Raw genomic sequence first — 26,545 nt, forward strand, 5'->3', positions numbered from 1 at the left:
AGATATTTTAAGCTAACATTCTGGAAGACAAGGTAATCTTCCAAGTCTTCCAAAGCAGGTAGTGGAACTTATTTAGTTGTCCTAGTAAGTATGCATCTTGAGCAAGCCATGCCCCTGAGAAACCTCTGTTCCTTCGCAAGTGTTACAGTAGCACAATAGTAACTTTATACCATGTTTTCCAAGCTATAGACACTGCTCAAAGAATAAGCAAGACTTACCAATTATAATCCAGTCGAGACTGATGAAGCTGCTGCTGTTTTAGGAGAAGTTTTGTCTCCTGCTGGGTCAGCAGATGCTGAAGGCGCTCTTTTTCAATTTCCAGCTCCATTTTCTGAAGCATAAGTTGGTGCCTTCTATTTTCTGAGAGTTGCTTTTTGACATCAGTTTCACTAGACTGCTGTGTCCCTTGACCATGCATCCGGGATGTCCAGGAAAGCCCACAATAACTGCATGATTCTGGATGTGTTCTGGAATATTGAGGGGCTATGTGTGTAGGATGGCTTTCAGGAATAGGATCTGAGTTTTCAGAAAGTCTATGACCACAACACTGACTGGATGGAATAGGCTTCAGGGTTTGGCATTCTTTCATCTTTAATTCCGCTAGTGGAACCTTCTCTGTAGGGACTGCATCTGCTAGTTTTCTCCCTGGGGATCCATAATCACATGTTCTGGTCTCTGACGGCACCCTGTCTAGGTCTGTTTCGGGATAATGAAAGTCTGCTGGTTTCAAAGAATTATTCCTAAAATCCAGAAGGGCTTCTGAAGCGGAGTCCTGGTTTGTAGACTTAGGCCTCTGCTTGGTTTGATAGCAGGTTTGTGATTTGGCTACACTCAAGTAGGAACCATCTAGTTCCATAGCTGAAGACTGAAGAGTGCTTTTCCTATTGGATGCCTAAAGGGAACCGAAAGATCATTTGTCAGATAAGAGCACAGTGAAATGGGTTCTTTTGGCTTTTCAGAAATCAATGATATATGTTTAACAAAACAGAGTTGTTGTTTTGTCCTTTTAAATAAAAAACAATCATATTCACATAGCTGAACAGACATGCGCCACAAAGCTAAAACCATTTTCAAACAATCTATATTTCAGTAAATCCATAAGGATGAGAAAAAGAAAGTGTTGCTATTTGCTGCTTAAGCAAGACAACAGGAGTTGCAAATGATGGGGGTTACATAAAATCAACTTTGAGAAGAGGCAAAAACATTAAATGTTAATGTCTTACAATGTTTACTTTCAAATACTAAGCGAAGAAATCTACTCAGCCACCTTAAATACCCCTTCTAATACACTCTGTCCATTACACACAGTGAAATTTGATAAAAAACATTTCATCTTATACTGAATAGGATGTTAGTTACCGCTAGAAATTTGACGAGTTTTTATGAATATATTTACAGCACACAAATAAAATGAAGCACTTCCCCAAAAATATGATTCTAATCAAAAGCAGTTATTTAAATACAAAACATATTTAATTTCAGCTATAAACATAAGTGATTTTTCAATTAAGCTGTCCAAGTGATTATAGCCTGATACAACTCATGCAGGAAGGAAGTAGTTGCAAATTACCTTTGGCAGGCCAATAGAGTGAGCTTTCCCAGTATTTTAGCCTCAGGCCTGTTCTATCAGGGAGAGCAAAACTTAGTTTATACCAGTGATTCTCAAACATTAGCATGTATCAGAATCACCTGGAGGAACTGTTAAATGTGAACTGCTGGGCTTCATCCCCAGAGTTTCGCATTCAGGAAGTCTGGAGCAGAGCTGGAGAAGCTGCATGTTTAGCCAGTTGCCAGATGATACTGATGCTGTTCGCCTGGGATCATACTTTGAGAACCACTGATCTGTATCGTGGGGGCATCTGATTCCTCCTTTGTCTCTCTTATTGGATTGTTGATAACATGGGGCTCACCCAGATAATCCTGGATACTTTCCTAATCTCAAGATCATTAACTTAATCACATCTATAAAGTCTCTTGTCATATAAAATCCCTTGTGTCATATAAAGAGACATTCATGGGTTCCAGGAATTAGGACATGGGTATATTGGCGGGGGGGGGGGCATTATTCAGTCTACCACAACCTCTTTTTAAAATTAGAACTCATAAATAGTTGAGATGCTTATCTTATTCTGGAGACATGGAATAAATGAATAATTGCGATCCCTAGCAGAAGGTAGAAAAAAATCCTGCCAATTAACTTTGCAATAGTTGAAAATGATGAACTGACTGGTAAAAAGGATCAACAGGGGTATCTGGGTGGCTCAGTGGGTTAAAGCCTCTGCCTTCAGGTCATGGTCCCAGGGTCCTGGGATTGAGCCCCACATCGGGCTCTCTGCTCAGTGGGGAGCCTGCTTCCCCCTTTCTCTCTCTGGCTGCCTCTCTGCCTAGTTGTGATCTCTGTCAAATAAATAAATAAAATTAAAAAAAAAAAAGCGTCAACAGATACACAGGAACACCATGTTTCCTATCTTCTGATATTACAATGACTTGGAAGATTTTGAGTTTCTACAGCAATACTAAAGGAGTTCTATTCAACTGAGAATGAGCCACCACTTCTGGGCCACGTAATCCTTTACACTGAGCAGATGACACTGAATAGGTTGCAAGCTCCAGAAAAGAAACTAGTCCTAGGGCAAAATTTATGATAAACTACCTCATAAAAAAGTTAACCTTATTTTACAACTAAAGGGAAATTCTAGTCCACATTAATCTCCCCTGCTCTGAACTTCTGTAGCACTTACTGTCAAAACAATATTTAACATTTATCATCTGCTATTTTGTTTGGTAAGCTATCTTTTTAGACAATCATTATATTTTTAAAATGACAGGTAAATATTTTAAAGGCCCGGAAACTTAAATCAGCTATTTAACATTATCATATATTTCCTAATTCATGTATTAGCAACATAACAATGGCACATATGCATTATTTTATCGTCTTATTTTTGTTCCTTACATATGTGCATTTTTAGGTATTGACATAGCTGATACTTCTGTTAATGGTACTAATTATTAAATTATTCATAAATGTCAGGTATTTGGAATATTAAAATTTTTTTTGGTAGTTAACTTTTTTTTTGTTTTTGAGGCAGTTCAACATAATGATTTTGATAAATACTCCGCTTAAAGAGAATACTGCTTTGCCAATTAGCTGATAGGTGACTGTGCATGTTGGTAGGCAGGATTCTAAGACGGTCTCCAAAATTCCTGACCTCGTGATTTACCCACCTTGTATTATCTCCTCCCCTTGAGTGTGGGTAGACTTTGTGAACATGATGAGATATGAATCCCATTATTATGCTACAGTAAATGGCCAAAGGGATGTTACAGATTTAACTAGGGCTTCTCCTCTTCAGCTGATTTTGAATTAACAAAAAGGAGATTACCTTATATGGGCCAGACCTAATTAAGGAGTCCTTTAAAAAAGGGTCTGGTGCCCTCCCTAATGTCAGAGAGTGGGCTTGAAGAAATAAGCTAACATGATGTGGGAGGACCAATGAAGGGGGTCATGTGGCAATGACTTCTGGAGCAGAAGGCAGTTTCCACCTAACAGCCAGTAAAAAGATGCAAAAATGGTGCATCTCTCATGCAGATGCAAGAACTAAATTCTGCCAGCAGCCACGTTAGTTGAGGGGACCTAGAGCTCCAGATGAGAACACAGCCCAACTGTCACCTTGACTGCAGTTTTCTATGACCCTGAGCAGAGGCCCCAACTAACCTGTGCCTGACTCATGACCCACAGAAACTGTGAGATAATAAATGTGTGTGTGTAGTAAACCAGTAAATTTGTAGTAATTTGTTACACAGCAATTCAAAACAAACAAAGCACATTATTCAACTTGCCTGACCCTCAGTTTTCTCACCAGTAAAACAGGGATTAAAGACAGCTTCTACCTCAAAACTGAACATGGTGGTCAGACAAGCAGTGAGTAAAGGTGCCAATTTATAAGGGTACTATTTTACAAAAAGGAAAAAAAAAAAAACACCTCTTACATTTACCCTAACTTTTTTCAAGGAGAACATTATGGGGTGTGTGTGTGGTGGTTGGGGGGGTCAGGTAAGATCTCCAAGAGACAGGTGTAGGTACAGCAGATTACCTCTAAAAAGAATGAGTTTGGGGGGGAAAAAAAAAAGAATGAGTTCTGTTATCCAGCTTTATTTTGCTGTGGTGAGGATCGCAGGTTGGGCCGGAGTTGAAATGCTTGAGATAACAGAGAGGTTCTTCATCTCTGTCCTCATACAAAAGATGTCAGTCTTACCCTGATATCTTGCACTGCCTCTTAGGGTTGTTGTGATACTAGATGAGGTAATTCATGTAAAGCGCTTTGGATACTGCCTAACCTAAAGTCAGTATTCAAACCATGTTTCCTATTATAATTATTACTACTGTTGTTATCATGGACTTCTCTGCCTCAATGATTCTTGAGGTCAGGGGCTATATTTACACCTCGGGACATATAGCACTGGGCGTACACATAGTGACTAGGGGCTAACTGTATCAGATCAAGTAGATAAAGTCAAGTTGGGTTATGGGTCACAGAAAATTAGAAATGAAAACCAGAATCCATGATTAGGCTGTATTATGTGCTACTAAGGAAGAGGAAGAGAGAAGAAAGAGAAAACTGCCTGTTAGAATTTGAATATAAGAAATTAAATTATTTTATTAGAGACAAATATTGCCTCTGGGACACATGGAAGTCACAATGGGCCAGAATGAAACAGATGTGTTTTTCTTTCTGGAGTTTGCTGCTCTATGCTTTCTATGAGATGTTTACAAATGTAACTTCTTGTAAAGAAGGCTTAAACTAACAAATCCCAAACTGCTGTCTCTGGCATATGGGTTTGATATGAATTTTTCAGATATATAACACTAATTTAGGAACCAATAGATTTTTTTTTTAATGGAGGCATAATTTACATATACTAAATGCACATATTATGTGTACAGCTTGATAAATTTTTACATTTGCATATATCCATGTAATCATTACCCCAAAAAGTTCCTTGTGCCCTTTCTAGTCAATCCAACATCTTTTTTTTCAGTGTTCCAAAATTCATTGTTTATGTACCACACCCAGTGCTCCATGCAATACGTGCCCTCCTTAATACCCACCACTAGACTCACCTATCCCCCCCACAAAACATTCAGTTTGTTTCTCAAAGTCCACAGTCTCTCATGGTTTGTCTTCCCCTCCAATTTCCTCCAATTCACTTTTCCTTTCCTTCAAACCAACATCTTTACATTTCCAGAGGTAACCATTATTCTCAGTTCTATGACCACAGATCAGTTTTGCCTATTTTAGCCTCATATATGGAATCATAATGTATGCTACTCTTTTGTGGCTGACTTATTTTTTTAAGACTTTATTTATTCATTTATGAGAGTGAGCATGAGTGAGTGGCAGAGCATGGGGAGGGCAGAGGAAGAGGAGAGAGAGAATCCTAAGCAGACTCTGAGCTGAGTGCAGAGCTCAACGAGGGACTCAGTCTCACCAACCATGAGATCATGATCCAAGCTGAAATCAAGAGTCAGACACTCAACTGACTGAGCCCTCCAGGCACCCCTGTGGCTTGCTTCTTAAGCTCAACATAATGTTGAACTTCCTTCATGTTGTTATCTGTATTAATATATAATTCTTTTCTATTGCTACATAGTATTTCATTGTATGAATATAGCAAAATTCGTTTATTCATTCTCTTATTGGATTAGGTTGCTCCTAGTTTAGGGCTACTATGAATAAAGTTGCTAGCAATCTCTTATACAAGTCTTTTTTTTTTTTTTAAGGGGAGAGGGGCAGAGGCAGAGGAAGAGAGATAACCCTAAGCAGGCTGCATGCCCAGCACGGAGCCCAATGCGGTGCTTGATCTCATGACTGTGAGATCATGATCTGAGCAGAAATCAGGAGTCATAAGCTTAACAAACTGAGCCACCCAGATGCCCCTTTATACGAGTCTTTTTTCTAGAAACATGTATTTATTTCTCTTGGGCATAGGGTAGGACATGTGGTTGAATTTATTAGAAATAGCCAATAAGTCTTCCAGAGAGGTCATTCTATTTTACATCTATCTGCATCAGCACACTAAAGAATCCCAGTTGTTTCACATTCACACTAACACTTTTTTTTTTTTTTTAGGTCCAAAAAGAGTGGTTTTATTAAAGCACAGGGATAGGCCTGTGGGCAGAAAGAGCTGCCCACATTGATAGTATGCTTTTACTTTAAGCCAATCTGGTGTGTAGTGAAATCTCACTATGATTTTATTTTGCATTTTCCTGATATGTAATGATAGTATTTAACATATGCTTATTACCCATTAAGATATCTTTTTTATTAAATGCTTGGTGAAACCAATACCTTTCAATTATTCAAAATAGTTTTTACTTTTTAATTTTTAAATTTTTAAAAAGATTTTATTCATTTCAGTGAGCAAGAGAGAGTGAGAGCAGAGCATGAACAGCGGTAGGAGGAAGAGGAAGACGGAGAAGCAGACTCCCAACTGAGCAGGGAGCCTGATGTGGGACATGATCTTAGAACCCTGAGATCATGACCTGAGCCAAAGGCAGAAGCTTAGCCGACTGAGCCACACAGGTGCCCCTATAATTCAAAATAATCTTTAAAGAACTGAGATGCAAAATGAAAAACGAAGGTTAGGGAAGACAACTTTCTGCAAATTCTCATGAGAAAACTTGGCTCTAAATGTTTACCTCCACTGGTCACTGAATGCATAACATACTCCCAGAAAACCCTGTCACTTTGGCCATTCTTAACTCAGAGTTTACTGTGTACTATGCTAAACATTTTACATATTCAACCTGTAATTTTTTTTAAAGGTTTTATTTATTTATTTGACAGAGAGAGATCACAAGTAGGCAGAGAGGCAGGCAGAGAGAGAGGGGGAAGCAGGCTCCCAGCTGAGCAGAGAGCCCGATGTGGGGCTCGGTCCCAGGATCCTGAGATCATGACCTGAGCCGAAGGCAGAGGCTTTAACTCACCCAGGTACCCCCAACCTGTAATTCTTAACAACTCTGTAAGATAGTTATTATAGTTGCCAATTTGCAGATGAAAAAAAGATGAAATTCAATTGATACAACTTTGCCAAGATCACATCAACACTATATGTGATAAGTGGGAATACATCTAGCTCCAGATCTTTAGTCTTCCATTACTCCATGATGTAGCATTTTTTTTTTCTTAACATGATTTTATTTATTTATATGAGAGAGAGAGAGCTAGAGCATGCAGGGGAGTGTCAGAGTGTAAGGCACAGAGGAGGAGGGAGAGGGACAGACTCCCTGCTTAGCATGGAGCCACACCTAGGGGCTTGATCCCATGACCCCATGATCATGACTGGAGTGGAAACCAAAAGTCAGCCGCCCAACCAACTAAGCCATCCAGGCACCCCTCCATGATGTAGCTTTTTAAAAAACTTCTTTAATATGAAATACAATAAACACAGAAAAGTGCACTAAACCAATATAACCATCTCAGTGAATAATCACAAGACAATGTCTATCCATGTAACCAACAACTGAGATACAGAATGTTGTCTATTTGCAGAAGACCCCTGATGGCACAGCACAATCACTGCTCTCTCTCTCTCCTGTCCAAGGGAATGACTATTTTATGACTTTTATGGGAATAAATTCTCTGTTGAATACTTCCCTGCTTGAAAGTCCATACCTGTTTATTTTTAAAATATAAATGGAATAATATGAAAAATATTATTCTGTGTCTGACTTCTTTATACACAATATGGCATGTGGCTGTAACTTGTTCATTTTCATAGCTCTACAGCAAACATTAGCCAACTTCTTCTGTGAAGGGATAGATGACAAACATTTTAGACTTTGCAGGCTGTATGGTTTTTGTCATAACTACTCAGTTCCACTTTTGTGGTGTAAAAGTAAGAGATAATACATAAATGAATGACTGGTTCAGTATAACCTTATTTATGGACATTGATATTTGAATTTCAAGGTAATTTTCTCGTTTCATAAAATATTCTTTTCTCCCCAACCATTAAAAAAGTTAAAAACTATTCTTACTTAACTCATGAGACTGGATTTGGCCTGCTATAGTTTGCCAATTAAACCTGATGATTACACTGAGTGCTCCTCCAAATAAAGGACTCTATGAATATGCTTAGATATGCTTAAAACCTATTAAGCACACTGAACAATATGATTTGTGATGCACTATCACAAACTTTTGTATAAAGCTGCTTTTTTTTCTTTTAGCAATGACAATCATATATGTAAAAGCAATTTGAATCAGTACCACTGTTGTGTATTTCTGTGATGTATGCTTGTGCCATCCTATCAAAATATTTAAATTTCATCAAAGTATTGGGATTATCCTCACCACTATACATTTGCCTTATTCAATCTTCATTTGTATCTCTTTCAGATTTAGTGATCAGATTAGATTAGTTAAGATACCGATTTAAGTTTTTTAGTGTGAATCACGTAAGAAAGTTGTTAAAAAAACAGAATTTGCTAGGGGAAATAGAACCAAAGAGCTTTCAGTAATTTTGCAGTAACTCTCTTCATTGATAGCTTAACATTTATTGATTTGTGTGATTTTTCATATAACCCCCTTTTTTCCCCCATTCATCTCCTTGGGGGTATAACAAGCCAATCACTGAATTTTTTTAGCTCTTAAAGATAGCCCAGCAATTGCACTACTGGGTATTTGCCCTAAAGATACAAACGTAGTGATCCAAAGGGACACATGCACCCGAATGTTTATAGCAGCAATGTCCACAATAGCCAAACTATGGAAAGAACCTAGATGTCCATCAACAGATGAATGGATCAAGAAGATGTGGTATATATACACAATGGAATACTATGCAGCCATCAAAAGAAATGAAATCTTGCCATTTGCGACAACATGGATGGAACTAGAGCGTATCATGCTTAGCGAAATAAGTCAAGCGGAGAAAGACAACTATCATATGATCTCCCTGATATGAGGAAGTGGTGATGCAACATGGGGGCTTAAGTGGATAGGAGAAGAATCAATGAAACAAGATGGGATTGGGAGGGAGACAAACCATAAGTGACTCTTAATCTCACAAAACAAACTGAGGGTTGCTGGGGGGAGGGGGGTTGGGAGAAGGGGGGTGGGGTTATGGACATTGGGGAGGGTATGTGCTTTGGTGAGTGCTGTGAAGTGTGTAAATCTGGCGATTCACAGACCTGTACCCCTGGGGATAAAAATATATGTCTATAAAAAATAAAAAAATTATTAAAAAAAAAAAAAGATAGCCTAAGCTGTAGAGATCACCAAACCCAACCCAACCCCTACAAAAGTGTGGGCTATCACTCTGTGATGGAAATGAGTTGAATGGAGTGCTTAATCAGAGATGAAAAGAATGTTATTCAGCAGAAAAGTATACAGAAGAATATACCGAGGCAGGAAAAAAAATGGAAAAAATAAGTTTAGACAGGAAAATGATCTGTAGATCACAACAAATAAAAAAGCTGAGTTCAAATGGTAGCATGTTAGGGTTTGTATTATATAAAAGGTACCACAAACTGTGACTATATGTTGAGATTCTAGAAGCGTCACCAGAAAAGCCGGTAAAGTCTTTGATGGGATACCTATGGGATCCAGAGCACAAAAGAAAGATGAAGAGAAACTGAGGCATTTTTGGCTTATGACATATTTGGAGTACAGTGTTGTCTAACTTGGGTAGATACATGCTAATGACAACATAAAAATAATATATGGAACACGAGACAAACAAAATGTGAGAAAAGTATAGGTTTTAAAAAATGTGAGAGACTTAGCTTGGACACAATGAAGAATTTTCTGAGAGTAGAAATTAGTAAATTTCTGAGTTGGAAGAGGATTTTCTGAATCTTTAAGATACCTTCTTAAAATATGAAATTTTTTTAAATTTATTTTTTATGTGACATTTTAGAAAAGACTTCATAGGAAACGCAGATATCTCAAAACACAGTATGATGTGCTCTTGTATATACGTACACATGCACACACGTGTGTGTAAGCATATACATGAACACGCACAGTCACGTACTATTCCTAAGGTGATACAAGGCTTTCCTGTGTTCTCACATGTTAAAAAACACAATAACACCTGCAGTATTGCTTTGTAAAGTACAATCAACAAGTAAATAGTGATTTTTTTAAAGTTTTTGCAAATCATTTTTACAGGCCTAGCCAATGTCTCTGCTCTGAATCCATAAGAAAAGAGTTGAATTAAACTGGTAATTCTTTCTTGCAACAGGTAGTTATTTACTCTTCACAATAGGAAGTGATTATTTATAATGCATTTATGAATTGTTAGCCACAGAATTAGTGCTTAACATACTAATAAATACTATTGATCTATTGATGATATTCATGTCTCTGATGGCAAACACCAATGTACTATCTCTTTTTTCACTAATGTACTATCTTGAAAAGCACCCTATTAACAATCCTCACATTCCCACAGATAGCCCTTAAGAATGAAATCTCAATTTTATAACTTCAAAATTTCCCCCGTGCCCTTCATTGAGAAGTCAGAAATTCAAAACCTATATTAAATATTTCTAAACCTAAATTACTGTGTGTGGGACAGGTCATTGCATTTCCCAGAACATTTGGAATTAATGTGAAATAAGGCATAGAATGACATGCTGCATTTTTAAAGTTAGACTTACATGGACCAGTTGTCAAGCTGACAGAAGCTATGTAATGCAACAGCTGCACTGTATGGTTTGCCAAAATCTCATCCCAAATAAATGTTCATTCTCCCCAGTGCAATTAACTCTCCTATACTGGCAGATTTTGCAAGAAGATCATCAAGGTAGATTACCTTCCAGCGTTATGAACTAAATACTTACAGGTGTTATATCATCAGTTATAACTTACAAACTTTTGCATTTAGGAAGACATCCAGGCAAATGAATCATCTAATTTATGAATTATTTATAAGAAATTCACAGCATGCTCTTGGCATCATCCATGGCCTTTTCCAGGTCATATGACACCAATTAGAGCTGAATTTTAAATTATTCAATAACCTGAACTCTCTTGTCATTTAACATATAGATATCAATGCAGTAAACAAGTTAAATCTAATGGGCCCTAGAGGTTTAAGCCTCTCTGCTGCTCAACAGCTGAAGCTGTAGGCTATCAATGGAAGAGAAAAATAACAGAATGCGGCAGTCAAATGGATTTGCAAGGCTCTAATAACTTATTCTAGTTCCCATAGGGATTGTGGTACAACCTAGGATTATTGAATCTAAAAAGACATTAAAGTCAATAATTATGAGATTTAAGAGAATACAGACACATGGTAATGTACAGATGACAGAACACGGCAACGGATACCAAATGCCATACCAACTTTTAGGATATGTACTCCATAAATGCGCCAACGTTTCTAATAGTAACTATCAGACTCAGAAAAGACTAACCCTCATAATCTTTAATCATTACTATATTTCCTGAAAGTTGGAATGTGTTAATTTGCTGTAAGAATGAATAATTGACAGTATACTGTGTGTGGAATAATTGACAGTATACTTGAGTTGAGGTCAAAAGACCTTGATTAGAATTCTAGTTCTGCCACTTAAGAGTGTGTCCATTCCCCGCCCCTCCCCCCACCGCACTTGGCAAGTTACTTTACATCTCTTAGGCAGTTTAGACATTTGTAAAATAGGGGGTTGGGTTTGGTGATCTCTATAGCTTAGGCTATCTTTAAGAGCTAAAAAAATTCAGTGATTGGCTTGTTATACCCCCAAGGAGATGAATGAAAAAAAAAAAAAAAGGGTTAGATGAAAAATCACACAAATCAATAAATGTTAAGCTATCAATGAAGAGAGTTACTGCAAAATTACTGAAAGCTCTTTGGTTCTATTTCCCCTAGCAAATTCTGTTTTTTTAACAACTTTCTTACGTGATTCACACTAAAAAACTTAAATCGGTATCTTAACTAATCTAATCTGATCACTAAATCTGAAAGAGATACAAATGAAGATTGAATAAGGCAAATGTATAGTGGTGAGGATAATCCCAATACTTTGATGAAATTTAAATATTTTGATAGGATGGCACAAGCATACATCACAGAAATACACAACAGTGGTACTGATTCAAATTGCTTTTACATATATGATTGTCATTGCTAAAAGAAAAAAAAAAGCAGCTTTATACAAAAGTTTTCTACAGCTACCAAAAGGAACAGATGTACAGGGCTAGTTTTAATTTAATGAAGATCAGAAAGAAGGTGAAATAATCTTATAGAGAAAATGAAAAAAAGATAAATTAGAAGTGGTGAGGATAAGCTTCATAGGCATAAAAATGAAAATAAAACATTGGATAATAAAGTCAACTGTACTTAGAATCGAGGCAGAACATGATTCTTAAGAGTTTACACCAATATGCCCACACGCCCTCCTTGGCTTTACATTTGTAGAGTGTATCCTGTGCTTATGAGTATATCCCAGGGCCTTGAACAGAGCTCTCCCTGATCTGTTCACTGCCCTCTCCTAACTCCAGTGACCTTCAGACTAAAAAACAGAAACAAGAAGTGAGCATTGGCAGATGTTTCAATGTAGTTCTTTCTAAAGGAAGCAAACAAGATTAATTTGTGTTGAATGAAGGTAAATCCTAACAAAGAATTCTTAGTATGTTTTCTGGAAAACATAAAGTTAACACCATTTGAACATAACCAACTGTCCCTGAAGGGGAGGTCATGGAATGCATTCATGTTGTTGGCTGAGGTGGAAAAAGTATCTGTATTGTATTTTTAAAACTAGATAGTAAAAAAAACAAAACAAAACAAAACAAAAAAAACCTCTCCCGAAAAAGAGCACTTAAACAGGAGGGAGTGAAAACCAGGCTGCTGTTTATTATATCAAGATTTCCTGAAATGAATCACAGTCCTTTTACTAAAGATTAGAGTCTTCTATGCCCTCCCCTCGCCCCCATATAGGAGGTTGCTGAACACAGATATATCAAAGAACTAATGAGAAACATTTCTGAAAGCACAAAGAACTACCAAACCAAAGAGATTTAAGATGGTCACCCTTAAGGGTTAGCCCTTTCTTGAGAACTCCAAGAGCTTTTAGAAATCTTAGTCCTTTACATATATAGAGCCAAGTCCTGAGTTTTCAAAATTTAGGACATTGCAGGGTGCCTGCAGTCAGTTAAGCCTTAGACTTGGTTTCAGCTCAAGTCATGATGTCAGGATCCTGAGATTGAGCCCTGAGCTGGGCTCCACACTGAGTGTGTTTGTCTGTTGGAGATTCTCTCTCCCTCTCCCTGTGTCCCTCCCACTCAAGCTCTCTCTTTCTAATAAATAAAGTCTTAAAAAAAATTCAGGACATTGTTTATTAGCTAGTTTAGTGTACTGTAAAAAATTAAGAGAAGAAAGTTCATTTAGAAATTAATAAATTTTATACAATTTCCCTGTGCTCAAATGCCCTGCTTTGTTTGCTAGCCTTTAAAATGCTACTCTTGCTTTGAAAGACCCGCGGATCCCCTTACCCAAGAATCCATCACTGCCACTGGATGCAATCAGCAAGAGGTTCTTTATTGTTACGCAGGCGCCTGCGGGTGGTCAGCAGCTCCTGCTAGCTGAGCACACCTGGCTGGGGTGGTGCAGGATTTTTATAGACAGGTACAAACAAGTCCCGGATGGGACGGGGCCGATTGGCTGACAATTTGAACATTTGAAAAAAGGCATACTTGGTGTTAGTGGATTGGCCCTGGAAGACCCCCTCGCGCGAAGAGAAAGGCGGGAAAGGGAAACAAAGAGGGGAAGTTTGACCTTATTACTCAGCAGAAAGACATCCTGCCTACCTGACTATGCAGCCCCCTGTCTACGTGACCTACGGGACCATGCAGCCCCCTTGCCTACGTGACCATGCCCCGGCTATTAGGAGAGGGTATCTTGTTCAAACAGGAGTCAAGTGTCATGCCCTAAAAGCCAAGCGGTTACAGAAAGGCAAAAGAGCAGTTACATTGAATTCAACCCTGGGGGAAGGGTCTTTTCATTGCAAGGGGAGGAGGGGTACTTTTACACAACAAAAGAGCAGTTAATTAGTTAACAATGGGGGGGTCTTTCAGCTTCAAGGCTGGTTTAGCATCACCTCCTTCCACTGTGGTTTCCCCATCTCCCAGCTCAGCTTGGTTGTGCCTTCCCCAGGAGGCACCACAGTATTCTGCTCATTCCCTTATTGTTGTATTTATTTCATCCTGCTCCATACTAGTTAACTGTTAGGTTTTCACATCTCTAAGTTTCCCTATTTTCCTATGAAAACTACAAACTCTTTCAGGGTGGAGATCTCAAAAGATACCATTACTTTTGTTTATTGTTGTACCCCTGTAAGAGATAGTAGGTGCTTAATAAATAATGTTTTTTTTGCATATAGTTTGGCCCTACTCCAGTGCATACTGTGCAGAACTTCAGAAGAGGGGCAATGTTACTTTCAATTTCATATTTCAATGACACTGGTCTTTATAAATAAAAGATACTTAAAGTAATGAACATTTGTTGAGAGAACCAATAAACAGGAAGCAAGAGTACCAAGTTAAGCTAAACGGCTTAACATGTATACTAAGGAACTTGATGGTAATTTATGGCAAAATGTGTTTTGTTTTTTTTCAGGAGCCACTTACTTTTTTTTACAAGTACTTTTTCTCAGTGTTTAAAGCTTAATATAAAATTCCATAAATTCAGGGAAAATTCCAACTTACATCTTTCAGGGGTTTCAATGCCTATTTAGTTTGAATCTGTGAAACAGTAAATGATAAGGGCACTGTATGCTTCTGAGATGAGAATTTAAACTTAAAGCAGATCATTATATTATTTTCTAGAATGCTCCATATAAAGGTTTTAAAATAAGAAACTACACTGAGGGACTAAAAAACTTGTGTACTATATCAACCTAGATTAGGAATAGGCAAATAGGTTATGAGATGTAATACCTGAAATAAAAGGCAACAGTGTCAGGATTCCTACTTTGAGTTAATTTTTAAAAAATCAGTGTTAACATAATTGACTTTCATATCATAAACAAGGCAGGCATATTTTATGACAGACAACATTAAGTTCAGAATAAAGAAATTACAGAAATTTTGGATAAACAGGGTTTTCAAAATGTAAAGTTAATTGTGTTTCCCCCCAAATCCTTTTTCAGTTAATGGTGTCATCCAATGTGTAAAAAATACTCCCAAATGCAATCCTAAAACTATTTTAAAAAATATTTAAAATAAGCTTCTCTTCTGTTCCCTGCTTTTGGGTGCCACTCAGGTGCTAAATGTACAAAGAAAGGGTTAGGATGCTAGGTGTTTGGGGGAGGAATTATTAATTTTTAAATAAAGTCATGAAATGTAAGATACATAGGAACGGGTAAAACTTGTGCAGCTAAAAGCCAAGTCTTGGGTAACTGTCTAGCCATGTAATGGAAGCATAAATATAAATAAAATACCATGGGTAAACAGATTCAGTATTATTATCCTCCTCTTGTTCTGCAATTTACCCAAAGTACAGGTCCCACCATGGGGTGAGCAAGTAGCATAGGAATCTGGCAGTTATTATGCTAGGTGACAGGAATACAAAGCTCAATAAAGAAAATGAAAACCTTCATGACCCTCAAATTTTGGCTAAGGGAGAAAACATTTTATTTGATAAGATCTATAAAGAGTGATGTGCAGGGGTGCCTGGGTAGCTCAGTTGGTTGAGTGTCTGACTCCTGATTTTGGCTTAGGTCATGATCTCAGAGTCATGAGATCGAGCACGGCATCAGGCTCCATGCTGGATGTGAAGCCTCCTTAAGAGTCTTTATCTCCCTCTGCCCCCACCCTCTTCAAACTTGTGCTCTCTCTCTTTAAAAAAAATTTCTTAAAAAAATGGGTCTCAGGGGCGCCTGGGTGGCTCAGTGGGTTAAGCCACTGCCTTCGGCTCAGGTCATGATCTCAGGGTCCTGGGATCAAGTCCCGGATTGGGTTCTCTGCTCAGCAGGAAGCCTGCTTCCCTCTCTCTCTCTCTCTGCCTGCCTCTCCATCTACTTGTGATCTCTCTCTGTCAAATAAATAAATAAAATATTTTTTAAAAATGGGTCTCATATGCAAAGAGTTGAAGAGCAGAGTATTAGTGAGATTAGATTTGCCTCTAGTGGGGGAAAGGGAAATTGGGAAGTTTTCATAGTAGAGAAGATATTTCAACTACATTTTGGAGGACAGAATGGAGTTTATTAATGATAAAGGTATGTGTGAGGGTGTGCAGTGTGGTAGGATAACACATTTCAGGCAGAGGGGAAGATATGAGTAGAAAAACAAGGATTATGAAGATGAGTATGTATGGTAAAGTCTAAGTAGTCCAGAGCATGGTGGGCAGGGGTATGGGGAGTGGATGAAGCCAAAATATCGGTAGATGACAAGAGTATAAATGGTGTAAATGTCACGTTAAAGAAGTTTCACTTTAAGTTTTCTATACCCACCTAATACAGGAGATGATCAATGAGCCAAATGGTGGGTAGTTGGAAGGAAATAAAATAATAAAATGCAAGATAATCTACTCAGTACCAGAAGTAATCAAGACATGAAGTTTATATGGGGAGACAGAAAAAGACAAAGGAAGAAGGAAGTCCTGTCACAGATGAAAACACCTGAAAAATTAATTGAAATAATATAATTAAAACTAGAAAGTGTTCAGATCTATACATTATATTGAATGATCTTTGGAAAGTATGGGGACTAGGTAGAGGATGGATGCCTAGCCAAGGCATAAAAAGGAACTACAGTAGAAGGAAGGTACCAACAAACTTTCTACAATTTGTCGATTAAATACTCTATAGAATTTCTTCAGGGTCTAATACCTTCAAATTCTCAAAGAGGTTGAGCAAAATCCATTGTGGATTAGTTTATTTCAGTCAACATCCCTTCATGAATAACTATGAGGACAGACTGTTTTAAAAAATCTGTTTGAAAGCACTGATGTGTTACCAAGGTAGTGAGGACATGAAGAGGCCAGGATCCCAGATTGAAGGTAAACAAGAAAAGATAGTTTGACATTAGTTGTCACTTTTTGGTTCAAGACATTCTAAATTAGGATGCTAGCTGAGAAGCTGAGAAGAGCTGTAAGCAGTCTCACAGGACTGGAAACAAAATTTGGATTTCAGAACCTGCCAAGAAAGAGGTCCTGTCAAAAAACCCAGGCTTTCCATTGAGACCCTGAAAAGCTAGTAGTAAAAATAAAATAGAAATAGAAAAGCCCATGCACATACTGATGTTGAACTTCAAAATCTACTCAGTCCCAGATTGGGTTAAGGTAATTTGAATCAAGGCTAACTGCCTACAAGAAGAAAAAGCAAATTCTCACTGGAGAAGGATAACACTAGAGACATATATTATAAATAATATTTTCAGAGATGCTGTCTGACATTCAATAAAAAATAAGGAAGGATACAAAATGATAAAAATAACAAATTTACAAGAGAAAAAAAGACAAAAGAAATAGAACCACAAGAGATTTATGTTGGCATTATCAAATATGGACTTCAAAGTAACTATTATTTACAACTAAGAAATTAAATATCATGGAGAATACTGCAGAGAACTATAAACTAGAAGAAAAATGAAACGGAAATTTTAGGACTGAAAATATAATACATAGAGTTAAAAACTTAATAGCAGGTTAGAGATATCTGAGGGGACAATTAGTGAATTGGAATAAAAGCCAGAAGAAAATATCTAGACCAACTTGAAGACATGGATACAAAAGGATGGAAATGTATACAAGAATGTGTGCAACATGAGAAAAAAGCCTAAAATAAATACAATACTAGAAGAAGGGAAAAGAGGGAATAAGAAAGAAGTAATATCTGAAGAGATAAAAAAATTTTCAAAACTGTTATCAAGGCACAAATTTAAGAAGTAGTATGAATCCAAAGGAGATTAAATATAAAGAAAACCACACCTACAGCACATAATGGTATGACTGCTGAAAACAGGACAAAACATGCTCAACAGCCAAAAGCCAAAATCCAACATGCTCAACAGACAAAACAAGCATCTTACTTTCAAAGAGAGAATAATAAGACTTTCAATTAAAAGTAATTCAGTTGCCTTCTGAAAACATTTATTAAAAATGAATGTGACCAAAAAAATAAGTCTGACAGATTTTGCTTTTAGTCCTGAGGGAGTAAGAGGATCAAAAATTAAGTCCCAATCTTAAAGAAAAACTGACAAAATGTAGGAAAAGCGGTAGCAGAGATTGTGACATCTGAAAGAAAAGAAGAAAATACAGTAAATCTTACAATAACATAAACTTTCTGTGTGAAGGTAACTTCTGAATGGTAGCAGATAGGAGGAAGAACACAAATAGAGTCCAACATTCTCAACTGAGTCAAGAAGTCAGAGACTGGAGTTGAAGGAGGCTGAAATAGGTAGAATCTGAAGGACTAAGTATCCAAGGGACGACACCAAAAGGGTCTCCTTGGTTCTTTGGCTGTACATATACGGACATAAGGATGAATACATATAAGGATGAAAGCTTATGAGGAACTCCAGGGTAGGAAGAATTACAGGAAAGCTCCAAAAAGAACAACTCAGAAAGTTTAAGACAGGGAGGTCATACAAGCCACAGAAGAGAGATTTCATTGAATACGATGAACATTCAAGATAGATTACAAAAGGGTCACATCTTAGGCACGTGGAAAAATTACCTCTAGAGTAAAGGTTAAACTAGAATCACTCTAAAACAGTTTAGAAATAGACCTTGAGGGGTGTCTGGGTGGCTTAGTCAGTTAAGTGCCTATTCTTGGTTTCAACTGAGGTCATAATCTCAGGGTTGTGAGATCGAGCTCCCCACTCTGTGGGGAGTCTGCTTGAGATTCTTTCCCCCTTCACTTCTCTCCCTCTCTGTTCCTCCCCCTGCTCGTGTGCATGGACTCACTCTCTCTCAAATAAACAAATAAAATCTTAAAAAAAAAAAGATTTTATTTATTTATTTAAAAGCATGAGAGAGAGCACAAGTGGGGGTGGAGGAGCAGAGGAGCAGGGAGAAGCAGACTCCCTGCTGGGCTGCCCTATGACCCTGAAACTGTACTACTGGGTATTTACCCCAAGATACAGATGTAGTGAAATGAAGGGCTACCTTTATCCCAATGTTCACAACAGCAATGGCCACAGTTGCCAAACTGTGGAAAGAACCAAGATGCCCTCCAACAGACAAATGGATAAAGAAGATGTGGTCCAGGGGCGCTTGATGACTCAGTGGGTTAAAGCCTCTGCCTTTGGCTCAGGTCATGATCGCAGGGTTCTGGGATCGAGCCCCATATCAGGCTCTCTGCTCAGCAGTGAGCCTGCTTCTCCCTCTCTCTCTGCCTGCCTCTCTGCCTACTTGTGATCATTGTCTGTCAAATAAATAAATAAATAAATAATCTTAAAAAAAAAAATAAGAAAAGAAAGCATACCAAACCCAAAGAAATAATAACAGAAATAAAAAAGATTAAGGCAGAAATGAATAAAGTATAACATAGACAAATAGAGAAATAATGAAAACAAAAACATTCTTAGAAAAGATTAAACTTTAGCTCAATTGAGGGAGAAAAAATGTCAACATCAAGAATAAAAGAGACTCCATTACATATCCTAGTCACTAGAAAGACAATAAAAAATATTATAAATACTTTATGTTAATAAATTTAATAATCTAGATAAACAAATTACTTGAAAAATGCAAATTATCAAAATGGATCAAGACAAAAGAGAACACATTAATAGCTTCATATCAATTAAACAAATTGAATTTTTAATTAAAAATTTCCCATGGAGATAACTTAAGGCTCAGATGGCTTCACTGATGAATTCTCTAAAACACTTAAGTAAAAATAGTACCAACTACAGAGATTTTTTCATGAAAGAGGGGTACTTACAACTTATTTTATGTGTAATAAAATGCTAACATTACCCTGATATAAAAACCGAAGATATTCTAAGAAAACTACAAACCAATAACCTTCATAAACATGGGGGCAAAAATTCTTAATAAAATAGTATAGCAAGTTAAACACAGCAATAAGTAACAATTTTAATAAAAATTTATAAAAATATAAAATGACCAAATGGGGTTTATCCCAGAAAAGTAAGTTTGTCTAACAATTGAATGTCAATGTGTGTAATGCACTGTCTTACCAGAATAAAATATAATTATATGGTCACATTGATAGAAGCAAAATAAGCATTTGGCAAAAACTCAACAACCAGTCAGCAAATTACAAATTGGAAGATTTCTCAAGTGGATAAAGGGTGTTTATGCAAAACCTGTAATGAACATCAGACTGATTGATTGATTGATTGATTTATAAAGATTTTATTTACTTATTTGTCAGAGAGCGAGCGAGCACAGGCAGACAGAGGCAGAGAGAGAAGCAGTCTCCCTGCTGAGCAAGGAGCCGGATGTAGAATTCAATCCCAGGACCCTGGGATTATGACCTGAGCTGAAGGCAGTTGCTTAACCGACTGAACCACTTAGGTGCCCCTGAACATCAGATTTAATGGTGAAAGGTTCAATGCATCCTATATGAAATTGGGAAAAAGACAATGATGTCCACTCTCAGCAAATCTCTTCAGCATTATATTGGAGGTCCTAGCCAGTACAATAAGGAAAATAAATAAATAAATGGCACAAAATTTGGAAACTGAGCTATAAAACTGCCATTCTATACATGACAACATGATCATATATATAGGAATAAAGAAATAAGGAACTCGGAATATCAAAACTACTTATTAAGTTTAGCAATGTCACAGGATATAAAGACAATACAGACAGCTCCTAATTTATGATAATTCAATCCATGATTCTTTTGACTCAGGATGGTGGAAAAGTGATATACATTCAGTAGAAAGTGTACTTCAAATTTTGAATTTCAATGCTTTTCTGGGCTAGGGATATGCAGTAAAAATATTTTCTTATAATGCTGGGCAGTGGCAGCAAGCCACAACTCTTAGCCAACCACATGACAATGAGGGAAAACAACCGATATACCTACAATCATTCTGTACCCATACAGCAATAGTGTTTGTCACTTTCAGTACAGTATTCAATCAACTACATGAGATATTCAACATTTGATTATAAAATAGGTTTTGTGTTAGATAAATTTGCCTACTTGTAGGCTAATATAAGTGTTCTGAGCACATTGGCTTGGCTAAGATATGATGTTTGATAGGTTAGGTGTATCAAATGCATTTTTGACTTAAAATATTCTCAATTTATGATGGTTTATTGAGACAAAATCCCATCACAAGTTCCAGAAGATTTGTATTTTTTATATCAGTAAAGAAAAATTAGAAATTGAAATAAAAATACTATTTACAATAGAATCCCCAAACATGAAATATGAGATAAATTTAGCAAAATATGTGCATAACTGTACAATGAAAATTAAAAAGTACTACTGAGAGAAATTGAAAAAGACCTGAATATATGGAGAGATACTGTGACCATGGATCAAAGGACTCAATATGGCTAAGATGTCAGTTTCCACCAAATTGATTTATAGTTTCAATGAAATCCCATTATATTCTTCAGTAGAAGTTGACAAGCTTAATCTGAAATCTATATGAAAATTCAATGGACTAGAATAGCAAAAATAATTTCGAAGACAAAGTACAGTTAAAGGACTTAACATTGTCTAATTTCAGAATATTATAAAGCTGTATAATGAAGACATTATTTCCCTGCATTAGAGTTAGAGGAAGAGATAAATAGAAAAGGATAGAGTCCAGAAATGGACTCACATACTTAAGTGATCAATAGTCTCTTGACAAAAGTAACATATTAGTTTTCTAATGCTATGCAACAATGTATCGCAAACTTAGAAACTTAAAACAACATGAATTTACTATCTCAGGTTTCAGTAACTGGGTCCATTGCTCAGGATCTTACAAGGCTGAAATTAAAGTGTTGGCCATCATGAAATGAGGCTAGGGGTCCTCTCTTACATAGTCGGCAGAATTCACTTCCTCACTTATTGTAAGTCCAATAAGAGACATACAGAAAATTAAAGGGCAAAGTGGAACAAAAATCCAATATCACAATTATATTTAATGCAAATGGATTAATCCTTTTTTTAAAAAAAAGATTTTATTTATTTGTTGAGAAAGAGAAAGCAAAAGCAGGTGAAGCAGCAGCCAGAGGAAAAAGAAGGCTCCCTGCTGAGCAAGGAGCCCAATGTGGAACTTAATCCCAGGACCCTGGGATCATGACTTGAGCTGTAGGCACACATTTAACCGACTGAGCCACCCAAGGCATCCCTGGATTAACCTTTCCAACTAAAAGGCAAAGACTGTCAAACTAGATAAAATAGCAATGCTGTCCCATACAGCCATACTTTAGATTCATACTTAAATAGCTTGAAAGTAAAAAGAAGGAAAAAGAATCACCATGCAAATAATAAACATAAGAGAACTGAAGTAGTTATACTAATATCATACTTTGAGCCAAATATATTACTAGAAATGAAGAGGGTCATTTCATGATAACGATTTGAAGAATTCAGTTTTATTAATGGCAATTCTCCCCCATTAGACTAAGATTCAATGCAATCCCTCTCAAAATCTGAGCAGGCTTTTCTGGAGAAAGTGACAAGACAAACCTAAAATTTATATAAAAGTTCAAGGGACCCACAATAACCAAAACAATTCCGAGAAACAACTACAAAGTTGGAGAACTTACAGTTTTTGATTTAGAAACTTAAAAAGATATAGTCAGACATTCATGATCATCTGGTATTTGACTAAGTGCCAGGACTGTTCAATGGGGGTAACGATAGTTCTTGCAGCAAAAAAAGGTGCTAGGATTCTTAGATATCCACATGCCAAAGGGGGAAAAAAAGGAATTAAGACCCTTATTTATATCACACAAAAGATAAATCAAAGACTAAATGTAAAAACTAAAATTACTAAAATTCTATAAAACACCTAGAGGAAAACAAGAAGAAAGTTTTTGTGATTTTTGGGTTACATAAAGATTTTTCAGATATAATATGAAAAGTACAATTGATAAAAAAATACTGATGAATTTTAGTTCATCTAAATTAGTATCTTCTACACTTCAAAAGATACCATTAAAAAATAAAAAATAAGCTACAGACTGGCAGAAAATATATGCAAATCATTCTTCTGATTCAGGAACCTGTATTCAGAGTATACAAAGAACTCTTATAATTCAATAATAAGAAGAAAAAGAACCCAATTTAAAAATGGGTCAATAACTGGGCAAAAGATACAGACATTTAATGAATGAAGAATATACAATGATGATAACCACATGAAAAGCTGCTCAGCATCATTAATCATTAGGGAACTTAAAGTGATTAGCATTTAAAATTGAAAGGAGAAAGCACTTCACACCTGTTAAAAAGGCAATAATAAAAAACAGAGACAACGATAATTTGGAGAAACTAGAATTCCCATGTACTACTGTTGAAAATGTAAAATGATTCGGTCATTTTGGAAAATGTTCAGCAACTTCTTCAAAAATTAAACATAAAATTACCATAATACCCAGCAATTTCTTTCCTAGGTATGCATCCAAGAGAAATGAAAATATATCTCCACACAAACAATTATATGCAAATGTTTACAGCATCATTATTCCTAAAACCCCAAACTAGAAACCATCTAAGTATCTATTAACTGGTGAAGTGTGAAATAAAAAGTGGCATATCTATAAAATGGAATAGTATTCAGCCACCAAAAGGAACAAACAATTGATCATGCTACAATATGGACGGACCTCAAAATAATGACACTAATGGACACTTAGATAGCTAAGTTGGTTAAACTTTTGACTCCTGACTTTGGCTCAGATCATGATCTCAGAGTTGTGAGATCAAGCCCCATTTGGGGCTGTGTACCACGTGTGGAGACTGCTTAAGATTCTCTCTCTGCCCCTTTCCTCCCTGCTCACGTGCTTTCTCTCTATCTATAAAACAAAACAAAACAAAACAAAATAAAGACCTCAAAACAACATGATGCTAAAGAAAAAAACAAAAACAAAAACAAAAATACAAATGACTATTTATTATGTGATCCCATTTATACAAAGTGTCTACAACAGGCAAATCCATAGAGGCAGTAAGCAGATTATAAAGTATTGTATAAAGTACCATTCTAGTTACTATGGAATTGTCAGTGAATATAGAGTATGTTCTCCCTGCTAATCCGGGGCACCCCACACCTGCATATCCACTTCATCCAACACAACCTTAGCAGTAGTCTAGCCAGGCAGTACCAGAAGCATGGCAGTGTTAAAGCAGACCCAACAGGAACCAGAACCACCCAGGAACCACCACCACCCGATGTGACTTCAACCCCAGGGAGAGTAAAGATAAATATACATACCAGTTTAACTGAGCCCTAACAGAGGGCTGGGAGGAGACAACTGGTCTGACTGCAGGCCCACCTGCATCCTGAAGTTTGGTGTGAGCATAGCTCTGGCAAACTCCTGGTCTGAACCAACCCATGCCCAAAGCAGCCCACGCCTGGCCCCTTAACAACACAGCGACCAATCCCTGTCCATAACAGACAAAGAAAGCCACTGCAGATGAGCAGACTGAAGGCAAATGTACTCAGCCACAACAACATGGTGCACATAACACACATAGGAGATGCTCCTAAAGTACCAGGTTCTGGTGAACAAGGGATATTGCACTGCAGGGCACTATAGGAACATTCACATTATAAGGATCCTAAAAATCCTAAAAACAGAGAGAAAAGGGGTAGAAAATATATTTGAAGAAAGTATAGTTGAAAACTTCCTGATTCTGGCGAAGGAAGCAGAAATCCAGATCAAAGAGGCACAGAGAGCCCCCATAAAAATAAATCCAAGAGGTCTACACAAAGGCACATACTAATTAAAATGGCAAAAGTAGTGATGAAGAGAGAATTTTAAAAGAGAAAAGAAAATAGTTATGTACAAGGCTTTCAGCTGATTTTTCAACAGAAACTTTGCAAGCCAAGAGTGAGTGGCATAATATATTCAAAGTACTGAAGAAAACAAAACAAAACAAAACAGAAACCTGAAAAAAACAAACACCTGCAACCGATAATACTCTAACCGAAAATACTTAATTCTGGCTATCATTCAGAATAGGAGAGATAAACAGTTCCCCACAGAAACAAAAGTTAAAGGAATTCATTACCACTGAGACAGCCCTACATGAAATGTTAAAGGGGATTCTTCGTGTGGAAAGACCATAAGCAAGAATAAAAAAGGTAGGAAACACAAAAGCAGTAAAATCAAGTATGTTTACAAGAACTGGTCAAGGGATTCACAAAGTAAAAGGATGTAAAGTATGACACCATTTACCTAAAATGGGGGGAGGAGAGTAGTAAAAATTTTGTGCTTCTACAATGGGTTCAAACTTAAGCAACCAACTTAATACAGACTGCTATATACCTAAGATATTATATATAAACCTAATGGTAATAACAGATCAAAAACAAGTAATACAATCCACACAGAGGACATTGGGAGATGGAGAGAAGTGAGATGGGGGGAAATCAGAGGGGGAGACAAACCATGAGAGACTGTGGACCCTGAGAGACAAATTGAGGGTTTTAGGGGGGGTAACAGGTGGGGTGTAGGGTAAGCCTAGTGGTGGGTATTGTGGGGGGCACATATTGCATGGAGCACTGGGTGTGGTTCATAAACAATGAATTTTGGAACACTGAAAATCAATAAAATAAAATTTGAAGGAAAAAACCTCCCAAAATATTCTTTAAAGCTTGAAAGAGAAAAAAAAAAACAAAAAACAAAAAACCAGTAATAGGCAAAAAATAGAGAGAAAGGAATTCAAGCACATTACTAAAGAAAGCCAGCAAACCGTTAGAGAAGCAAGATAAGAAAGGAACAGAGAACTATAAAACAAGTAACAAAATGGTAATATGTACATATCTATTAATAATTACTTTGAGGGCGCCTGGGTGGCTCAGTGGGTTAAGCCGCTGCCTTCGGCTCGGGTCATGATCTCAGGGTCCTGGGATCGAGTCCCGCATCGGGCTCTCTGCTCAGCAGGGAGCCTGCTTCCTTCTCTCTCTCTCTCTCTCTCTGCCTACTTGTGATCTCTCTCTGTCAAATAAATAAATAAAATCTTTAAAAAAAAAAAAAAAAAAAATAATTACTTTGAGTCTAAGTGGAAAAAATGCTTCAATCAAAAGACACAGGTAACAAAATGGACGACCTAACTATATCCTTCCTGTAAAAACCTCATTTCAGACCCAAAGACATATGCAAACTGAAAGTGAAGGGATGGAAAAGCATTTATCATGCAAATGACAGTTAAAGAAAGCCAGGGTAGCAATACCTATATGGGACAAAATAATTTTAAAACAAAGATTATAACAAGAGAAAAACACTACCTAACCATAAAGGGAACAATCCAATGAGACACAACAATTGTAAATATTTATGCACCCAACATGGGAGCACCCAAATACATAAAGGAGCGATTACGAAACATAAAGTAACAGACAGTAATACAATAAGGGTAGGGTAATTTAACATCCCA

General features: G+C 36.9%; 1 protein-coding gene across 6 annotated transcripts in view; it reads right to left on the reverse strand.

The window, feature by feature from the left end:
• KIAA1328 (KIAA1328 ortholog) overlaps nucleotides 1-26,545 on the reverse strand; it is a 323,127-nt gene that overhangs the window by 123,949 nt on the left and 172,633 nt on the right. For all 6 annotated transcript variants that reach the window (XM_059140330.1, XM_059140329.1, XM_059140334.1 and 3 more), the window contains one exon: nucleotides 219-892. In XM_059140330.1, coding sequence (XP_058996313.1) covers nucleotides 219-892 — 674 coding nt within the window. The remainder of the gene's footprint in view (nucleotides 1-218; nucleotides 893-26,545) is intronic.

The sequence above is a fragment of the Mustela lutreola genome, chromosome 11 (assembly GCF_030435805.1).
Source record: "Mustela lutreola isolate mMusLut2 chromosome 11, mMusLut2.pri, whole genome shotgun sequence".
NCBI classification, from domain to species: Eukaryota; Metazoa; Chordata; class Mammalia; order Carnivora; family Mustelidae; genus Mustela; species Mustela lutreola.